Source organism: Borostomias antarcticus, assembly GCF_949987555.1.
Source record: "Borostomias antarcticus genome assembly, chromosome: 9".
In the NCBI taxonomy this organism is placed as follows: domain Eukaryota; kingdom Metazoa; phylum Chordata; class Actinopteri; order Stomiiformes; family Stomiidae; genus Borostomias; species Borostomias antarcticus.
Genome location: NC_140242.1, coordinates 18,244,392 through 18,254,385, shown reverse-complemented (window position 1 = coordinate 18,254,385; position 9,994 = coordinate 18,244,392). Strand labels below are relative to the sequence as shown.

The 9,994-nt window shown below is 49.0% G+C and overlaps 1 protein-coding gene across 1 annotated transcript; it reads right to left on the bottom strand.

Annotated features, from left to right (window-relative positions):
- Positions 1 to 1,425: 1,425 nt before the first annotated feature.
- On the bottom strand, positions 1,426 to 5,541 carry LOC311312859 (NAD(P)H dehydrogenase [quinone] 1-like; the record flags this gene model as incomplete). Its single annotated transcript, XM_084442866.1, has 6 exons — positions 1,426 to 1,725; positions 2,868 to 2,969; positions 3,187 to 3,300; positions 3,453 to 3,583; positions 3,749 to 3,916; positions 5,520 to 5,541. 6 exons carry the CDS (start codon positions 5,539 to 5,541, stop codon positions 1,426 to 1,428), a joined length of 837 nt encoding a protein of 278 aa, XP_084298992.1.
- Between the last annotated feature and the right edge of the window lie 4,453 nt (positions 5,542 to 9,994).

Here is a 9,994-nt window from a genome sequence, read left to right as displayed (position 1 = left end):
CAAACAAATACGCACCATGTGGCATCAATCACAAGTCCCACTGACCCTCCAGCCACCGCACACAGTAGATCCATATCCTCGACTTAGAGACTGACATCGATATTGGAATCCATGGCTCAGACTGTAAGGCGCTAGAGATACAGAAATGCACAACAAAACACCATAAATATGACCCCCTTGATCACTCAGCTCAAATGCTCTATACTTCTGGAACGGCCTGCTGTAACTGCGACCCCAGAGGATTTAACCGTCTTGTCTTCATCTGCCAGTGAACCGCGGATGGTCGTGTGGCTAGGGGTGCGTGTTCAGCCCCCCCCCCCCCCCCCAAGGCCACGCGGGAGGCGTAGAACCGAGAGAGGCCCTGTTACACACCAAAAATTCCCCGCAACCACTGGGTCACTTGGGAATGTTCAGGTTTATCCCGCCCCCTCGGGCTCAAACTGTTCTGGATCGTTGAAAGAGTTTAGCTAGGATACCCACGAAGGGGGAAGAAACGGAAGCCAATGGCATATAGTGCCAAGAATGAAATGTGAATTTGAACACAGCACTTGTCAACCTCACATTGACCCTGAGGGACGTTATCTTGTGGGTACTACGTTTCCGCTGCTGTGATTGTGTGCATACGTCTGTCTACGATCTAAGCTCATAGCAGTTTCCTCTGCTCTGCACAGAGGGGATGGAGAGGCTGGAGTGGGGCCTCACTTCCTGCCCATCCAAACAAAAGCCTCTTCTCTGGGAGAGCATCCAGGTCTGAAGCCACTTCAGGTTATGAATGGCCCAATCTGCACAGCAGGGGGCTCCATAGTCGTCGCCTGCATGTCTGTGCCGACGGCAGAGACACACTTGGAACTACCCAGAGCCAGATGGTATGTGGGACCAACAGGGAGGATCTGCATGCGTCTGGGACATTTTCGTTCAAGGCAGAAGACCCCACAACGAGTTAAATAGAAGGCACTTCTTGGACAACATGCATCAAGACTACATGCTCCAATAGAAACAGGCCTCAACTTCACAGGCACCGTGGAATCCATGCGAATACCAAAGTTCTCTCAAACAAAGCCCAGACAACTTAACCGTTTTAACCAAGCTTTTATTGTTCCATCCAGTAAGGAATTTATAGAGCAGTCATTCCGTATCCTTGAAGGCTTCACAGCAGCCTTATGGCTGGGTGATTTTCATGAGCTGCGTGGGATACTGTAGGTTTGTGTGCCTTCCTGGACGAGGTGTCACATGTCAAACAGATGTTCATACAAGAAAGGGAGGGGGGGGGGGGGGGGTTGAAAGACTCAATCCAAAAGTTACCACTGCACATATGTAGCCAGTAGACAAGACATCAACCAAAGAAATGCTTGCATTTTGGGAGAGATTCTTCCAATATTTTATTACTGAAATGCAATAAAAGCAAGAAACCAGCAATGGCAGCCCTCACACCCCAGCCAGCCTCTGGTTGTTGGGAGGGAGGGGCTTGCCCATGTGGGTTCCGATCGTCAGGCCGTACTTGTGAGCTTCCTGCTTCTTCTGGACCTCCGGTTTGAGCTGGAAGCCGCTCTTGCCATCGAAGCTGTCCAAAGGTTCGAAGGATAGCGGCGTTTCTCCCAGCAGCCCCTGCAGGCGCGCGCGCCAGCCCTCCAGCATGGTGGCGCACACCTCGGGGACAGCGTGAGACGGAGCCCAGAAGATCTGAGGGGCCAGGACCTGGAAACCGCAGTAGTACAGGATACCGTTCTACAGAGGGAGGAGGGAGGACGGAGAGAGGGAGGAGGGAGGACAGAGAGAGAGAGAGAGGGAGGGAGGGAGGACAGAGAGAGAGGGAGGGAGGGAGGACAGAGAGAGAGGGAGGGAGGGAGGACAGAGAGAGAGAGAGGGAGGGAGGACAGAGAGAGAGAGAGAGAGAGGGAGGACAGAGAGAGAGAGAGGGAGGGAGGACAGAGAGAGAGAGAGGGAGGGAGGACAGAGAGAGAGAGAGGGAGGGAGGACAGAGAGAGAGAGAGAGGGAGGACAGAGAGAGAGAGAGAGGGAGGACAGAGAGAGAGAGGACAGAAAGAGAGAGAGGGAGGGAGGACAGAGAGAGAGAGAGAGAGGGAGGGAGGACAGAAAGAGAGAGAGGGAGGGAGGACAGAGAGAGAGAGAGGGAGGGAGGACAGAGAGAGGGAGGGAGGACAGAGAGAGGGAGGGAGGGAGGACAGAGAGAGAGAGGGAGGGAGGACAGAGAGAGAGAGGGAGGGAGGACAGAGAGAGAGAGGGAGGGAGGACAGAAAGAGAGAGGGAGGGAGGACAGAAAGAGAGAGGGAGGGAGGACAGAAAGAGAGAGGGAGGGAGGACAGAGGGAGGGAGCAGGGAGGACGGAGGAGGGAGGACGGAGGACAGAGGGAGGGAGCAGGGAGGACGGAGGACAGAGGGAGGGAGGGAGGACAGAGGGAGGGAGGACAGCGGACAGAGGGAGGGAGGACAGAGGACAGAGGGAGGGAGGACAGAGGACAGAGGGAGGGAGGACAGAGAGAGGGAGGACAGAGAGGGAGGACAGAGAGGGAGGACAGAGAGGGAGGACAGAGAGGGAGGACAGAGAGGGAGGACAGAGAGAGGGAGGACAGAGAGGGAAGAGGGAGGACAGAGAGGGAAGAGGGAGGACAGAGAGAGGGAAGAGGGAGGACAGAGAGAGAGGAGGGAGAGAGGGAGGACAAAGAGGGAGGAGGGAGAGAGGGAGGACAAAGAGGGAGGAGGGAGAGAGGGAGGACAGAGCGGGATGTCAAGTACGATGCTGTATGGTTCAGTTCACAGCTTAAGTCACTGGGAAGTCTACATTAAATCTGAACAAATAATTTCTCCCAAGAAAAGCCATGCAGGCTGGAGCATCTAGAGGGAGCCACCTGCAGTGGCCACAGGGTGACGTTCATGTCTCCATTGATGCCATTTGCACTGAACATGGATTCCTGAGACCCCGTGGTGAAAGCCAGCACGGCTTTCTTCTCCTGGAGAGGGTATAAAGAGATACATTAGTGGAGACTCTTCTGGCAATACTGGGGCTAGAGTAATAGCCCTTGTTTTCTGCTCAAACAGGTAGACCATGGAAACACTAAAGCAGAAATCTGTAGTGGTCAGAAGAATGTGCAGCAATACTAGGAGGAATGCGGCATAAATGCTGAACTAGGTCTGGAACAGGTCTGAACCAGGTCTGGAGGCTTTTACCTTGAACATGCCCTGGCTGTACCTCTTCTCTGACGTGAAGGCATATCCCAGCGTTAGTACACGGTCAATCCAGCCCTTCAGGATGGCAGGAAAAGAGAACCAGTACATGGGGAACTGAAGAAAAAGGAGGAATCAAGTCAGTACCTGTACATGAGGAACGGAGAACCAAGGAGGACCCCAAGCCGGTTCACCAAACCAAGGCAGAAATTAAGCAATTGACCAGACCAACCAGATTGGAGGCTAAACGTAACCCATGGGAACTCCACCTGGAAGATGACGAGGTCAGCCTGGGTGAGTTTGCGGTGTTCCTCACTGATGTCAGCAGAGAGCCTTCCCTCCTTCCAGGCCAGCTCCGTCTCCTCTGCATAGCGGAAGTGCTTCGAGTCCTTCACCTCTCCTGGGCAAGAGCATTAGAAGACCCAGGATCAGTTACATGACAGTCGTCACCCACAGTTTCATTTACACAATAGTGTCCTGTACTTTAACCCAAGTAAAGCTCTTGGAAGAACCAGAAAAGTTCCCTCCATAATAAAATGAAGACAACCAGCCTCTGTCCTCTCACCAGTGACATCCTGTTCTGTGGCAGCGGCAATAAACTTCATCTTGTAGAGGTCAGACACCTCCACTTTGCAGCCCTGGGCAGTCAGGACATCCACTGCAACATCTCTGGCCGCAGCATTGAAAGAGCCATCACTCTGGTGGGCGTACACTAGCAGAACATTTTTCGCTGCTGGGAACACAGACAATCAAGGTTAGACCTCAAAATCAGTTCTCAACTATCCCAAGGCCTGGAATCAAATCACTTTTGTAACCACCATTACCAGGCAGCTCAAGCTATTATAATTATAGCGAAACCAAACATTGTAAATGATCCAACATTTGGGGAAAACAAACATTTTTGATCAAAGCACTCACTCATTTTTGAATTCAGTGTGTACTAGTACTGATAATCTAAGATATTAGTCCATATATCCAGTAAGAAGGTTGTATAGAGAGTGCTTTTATACTGCTCATCTGTTCACACCTGTGCCAATCACGACCACTCACACAGGTGCCTGCCAATCAGCAATCAAACTGGTGATCAGTCAGTCAAGACCTACAATCATTGTTCTCTGTCCCCAGCCACTCCCTTCCATCTGAACCAGCAGACTACTGCCCTGAACTCAAGTTACAGTAATATCAGTTCTGGATGACCTCGCTGATACACAGTGAAGCGTGCCAAGCATTGTTAGATCTGGGTAATAAATGCATCCGCTTGAAGAGGCTAACGTGTGACCATTGACTGTTTTCAAGGCCAGCCAAGCAATTGCCCTGGATTCCCATCCTAGGGTCACTCGGTGCGTGCGTGTGCGTGTGTGTGTGTGTGTGTGTGTGTACTACTGCTGTTGTGCTCTCTCCAGCTCAGTGCAGAACTTGTGGCTCTGTGGTCACCAAGATAGACTTGTAAAAGGAAACTTTGACCAGGAGAGAATGGGCCTCAAAGACCCAGGCCGGGCTAGCCTGGCACACATCTGCGTCCCAGCCCAGCCCAGCCCAGCCAGCCCAGCCCCTCTAGATCCTCACTCTCCCAGCCTCCCTGTCTTCCCCCCGGCCCTGTAGAGGGGCCACACATTCACAACAACTGCTACACATTAGTACGCGGGCACACATGCGTGCAAACTCTCAGCATGAGACAGTGACTAAGACGTATGGATACAGTTTGTCAACTTTTTCACTTACTCTCAACTCATTCATTCTCAGATGCTCAACTCTTTTTCTGGTTTGAGCTAAATCAAATCAAACTTCATTTATATATCGCATTTCATACACAATGGCAACACAATGTGCTTTACAGAGAAAAGGGGGGTGGGGTGTACATGCTGATCCTACACTAAAAAAAAAACGTTCACCCATTTGAGACAATAAGAGAGCTGTAAATATTCTTCCCTGACATCTCTCAACGAGACGACCGAGCAAGCTCCTGGAAAATGTTTAATGCTAGTGTTTAGAGTGTCATAAGCAGTTGGGCGTTGGGGTTTGTGTCTGTGTGTGTTTGTGTGTCTGTGTGTGCATGTGTGTGCGTGCGTGTGTGTCAAAGTCAATGAATGTGAGGGCATAGGGCTGTTTTCGCCAATAGCCGAAGCCGTCTTTGATCCTGAACAGTCCAGTGTGTGGTGACAGCTAGCGACAGTATGTCATGTGTTGTGCTTGTGGCTCTGCGTCTCTCTGATCCAGGAGAAAGTATGTCATGTTTTGCGCTGGCGCCTGTCTGTTGTGGTGGAAAGTCAGTGTGTGGTGGAGATAGTATGACACGCATTGAGAATGCATTGCCTCAAACACAATGCATGTCCTACCTGTGTTGTGGTGGTGTATCATGTGTAATGCTTGCAGGTATGTTGGTCTCTCTCTCTAGTGAGGAGGTATGTGCCGTATGATGTGTTTGGCTCCAGGGATCCTGAGGGTTCAGTGTCACGACAGTGAGGCCTACAGACTCCCGGCGGTCTGAACAGCAGCAGTACTGGAACATCTGCGTCCCACCTTGAGGAGCTAACCTTGTATAACCAACACCATGCTGTTTACAGAGTATACACACACAGACCAGACATCAGCCTTACACACACACACACACACACACACACACACACACACACACACACACACACACACACACACACACACACGAAAACACACTCCTAAACTCAATACATTGATTGAAACAAGCGAAGTAGAGTGATGGGCACAGAAAGACATTATTGCCATCTGCTGGCCATTGGGCAGAGATGCAGTATGGACAGGCCAAGGTCGTAGTAGCCTACTGATGGCTCACACAGTGACTACGTTTACATGAACTCCATATTCGGTTTATTGTCCATATTCCGGTTATTGAAACATTAGGAATAAGGAGTTTACATGCGCAAGCAAAAAGGAATATTCCTGTATACATGGTAATTGAAATCATTCGGTATATTCCGAATTTAAATCAGCGACGCACGGAGAACGTCATTGCAATTAAAGTTTTTCGGCGCTTTTCTTCTTCCTGTTTAGCCTATCTCCCCAGACAGCAAAGAATGGAAACGATAGCAATAATATGTTTGTGGTGCGCTATAGCCTTGCTCTCATCCAGCAACACCACTTCACACTCCTCCTCATTCACTTCCTTACTGAAAGGAAAAAACGAGAGGAAATGTTAAACGCCGGTGCTGTGGCTCTCTTTCATATGCCACTCGCACCAGAGCCCCCCGGGCCCTTTGGATGAAGATTCGCAGCCAGGATTGGTGGGAAATACATAAATACAATCACAGAACAGGAGAGAACATAACAAGCATAAATACAATCAAAACAGCAGCAATAAATAGAATAGGCAGTACAAAACTAGTTTGTATAGACATGATTACAGAATTGATTTTGCAGAATAAAATAAACTGTAGGCCTACCTATATACTATAGATTTGTGTTGTATTGCATTTTGAGAATGGCTAACGTTAGTTCAGCAATCTAGAACCAAGATTCCTTGCGAATAAAACATGCGCAGTAGCTGTAGGCTACATGACCCAATATTCGGTTTGGAAAAGGAATAAACCAGGGGTCTTATTCGGTTTTTTAATATTCGGAATATGCCCATATTCCGTTTATTCAAACGGTTTATTGATGTTTACATGGCCGCACGCAACCGGAATATTGTCAGTATTCCGTTTAAGAAAGGTTTATTGAGTGCATGTAAACGCACTGAGTGTTTTCTTGTGGTACCAGGCAGGTGGAGTCCTCAGCTCGGCATCTCTACATCTGAGAAGACTGGGAAGAATAGCTATAGCCTACTGTAGATCATGGCTACTCTGGGTAGCCAGTGGATTAAGAGCAGGAGAATAATTTAATCGGTGGACGCTACAGTCATTCGTGTGTGTGTGTGTGTGTGTGTGTGTGTGTGTGTGTGTGTGTGTGTGTGTGTGCGCGTGTGTGTTTCGGTGTTGCCATCTCCCTACACCATGTGCTGTGTTGTTCACTGCATGATGAATAAAGATGTTTTATGTTTGTTTGTTTGTTTGTAGCAGAGTGTACATCACTTATCCTTGAATATCAGTGATGGCAGTCTGTAGTGTGCTAGTTTCGATACCGCTGTCTCACACATAACTAGTCCAGTGAAGTCACGCTGCGCTACTCGTCACCAAACAAGGCTGTTCCTCCCAGACTGCACTGGCTCTTGTTCACCACTAGATGGAGACAGATGCACTGAGAGAGAGGGCTTGCTGATGAGGCCAGCCGCAGTTGGGAAGAACCTGTTTTTGTGTCATGAGGTTTTGATTCTGGTGGACCGCAGACCCTCACATGGTAGTCACATGGTTTGAACAACTCTTCTTGTTTGAGTATGCATGTGCTCACTCGGGTTCCCTCCACATAGAAAAACATGCAGAAGAACTGATGCTCTTCAGTTCTGTCCCTGACCAGGACCTGGACTGTGCACTTGGACTTGGTCCCAGGGCAGTGAGGGCACCACTGGCGAGGTTGCCCACTGCTCCTGGCTGCCCCTGGAGGACAGCACTAGCTCTGGGTTGAACGATGGGTTGAACTGGCAGAGGACAAATTTAATCAGTGACCACATCAGCAAGTGTTCTCTGGTTCGATCCCAGCTTCCAGAGGGTGCCTTGAGCAGCCTTGTGAAAGACACTGAACCCCAAAATCACTCACATGCGGCATGGTGGCGCAGTACCTGGTAGAGCCCTGCGCGGGAGGAATTTTTCATTCCCAGCGGAGCGTCAGGAGAGGAGCATGCAAGCCAGAAGCTTAAGCTGTACAGTCGAGTTAATTAGGTGGGCTAGCTTGCAAAATATATTATGTCAGAAAATATCTTGTTGTATGTATTAATTTTAAATAAATTAACTTTAAATGTATATTTAATGGACAATAACGTTTTTCTTCTTATTTTGGACTGGGGTGCCTTGGGATTTTAAGTACTTATGAAGGGTGCGGTGACTGAAACAAAGGTTGAGAAACGCTGATATGGTGTGGCTCTGGGTGGTACCACAGTCATTTTTGTGGCTCTTAGTCTCTGACTGGTTGGCCACCCCTGAGCTAGAGACACACAGTCTTCACCAGTGGGTGCAAGGAGACTGCCCGGAGGTCTTCATGGTGGAGTCAGGTAGGTGGCCCGGAGAGGGGTACACTGTCCCCGACTGGCTCTGACCTGAGGGGGTGGAGTCTCACCACCACGCCACTATCCACGCCACGGGCCCCACAACTAAACCCCTGAGTGGGCTAGAGACACATGGTCTTCACCGGTGCGGGCGGGTAGGTGGCCCGGAGAGGGGTACACTGTCCTCGACCAGCTCTGACCTGAGGGGGCGGAGTCTCACCACCACGCCACTATCCACGCCACGGGCCCAACAACTCAGCCCCTGAGTGGGCTAGAGACACATGGTCTTCACCAGTGTGGGCGAGTAGGTGGCCCGGAGAGGGGTACACTGTCCCCAACCAGCTCTGACCTGAGGGGGCGGAGTCTCACCACCATGCCACTGTCCACGCCACAGACCCCACTAGACTGGTCTGACAAAGGTCCATTCTGTAGAATAAAACAGCAATACACTTAAACAAAAATATCTCCACTTTTAGGGAATTATAGGCTAGTCTATAACGTTGGTTGCCGTGCCTATGACTCACAAAAAAGGCAATTATAGGCCTACAAAATGAACAAAACTAATTTGTCTTAGCCTTCTCCTTCTTTGTCTTTCTAAGACTGCTATGGAGGAAGAGGAGGTTGTTGATTGACTCTGGTGCCAGGCTCGTGCGTCTGTCTTCCAGGAGGCGCACATATGATACTATCGCTCTGTTGAACTTCCACCATTTAAGCACGTTGTCTGGGTGTGGCTTCTCTGCTATTTCATCTTCGGCAGACTTTGGCTCTGACACGGAGGAGGCCGCATCGTCTTCCCAATCTGTGGAACGGGATGGCTTTTCAGCTGGGGGCGCAGATGGCTCCTGATCGTGGCAGGCGCGGTGTCAAACCTCATCTTGTGGATAATCTCTTTTGCACCTTTGGAAACCTTGAATAAAATATGACTTTTAATTTGAGTAGGCTATTTATTTCATTAAGCCTAGGCTGATAGGGCGTAGTTGTAGCCTAGGCTATTAGGATGATTTCATTGTATTTTTATTTATAGCCTACTGCCTGTCATTCCTTGTATTTTTCCTTCATGGCAAAAACTGCAAAAACAATCTGATGTGATAATGCTCCAGGAAACCCACCTGTTATAGAGACAGGTGCACCTAGAACGCGGGTTAGATGGATAGGCTGCTCTTACCACAGTTGTTACAACAAAAAACAAAGGGGGTTCTATCCTATTTTCCAAACATATAAAGGTGGATAAAGAATTATCATGCTTTTGGTTAATTTCTCCGGCCAAATGGGGATATTAGGGAACTAAGACAATTCTTCCCAGTTATCCTGCGTGGGGATTTTAACCAGCCTCTTGACACTTTCATAGACAAGTCCAAATCTGGAATAACCAGACCTTCCAGAACCCATACATCAATTAAATCCCTCTGTAAAGATGGCGGCCAACATGATGTATGGAGGTTGCTTAATCCGACTAATTGTGATTATACATTCTTCTCCAATAGACACTCCATTCATTCCAGTATTGATTATTTTCTGATTACATAGGCTACTCTTTAATCACTAACACTGGGGCCTGTAGTATTGGAACGATAGCTACTGTAAATGATTTTATTGATCAACTGATGATTGGTGAAAAAGTGTCATAATCATGATTAAGAAAACACATCAAAATTGATATTTTATCTGTCGCCTTATTGTGTTGGTGACCCATGTCCCATG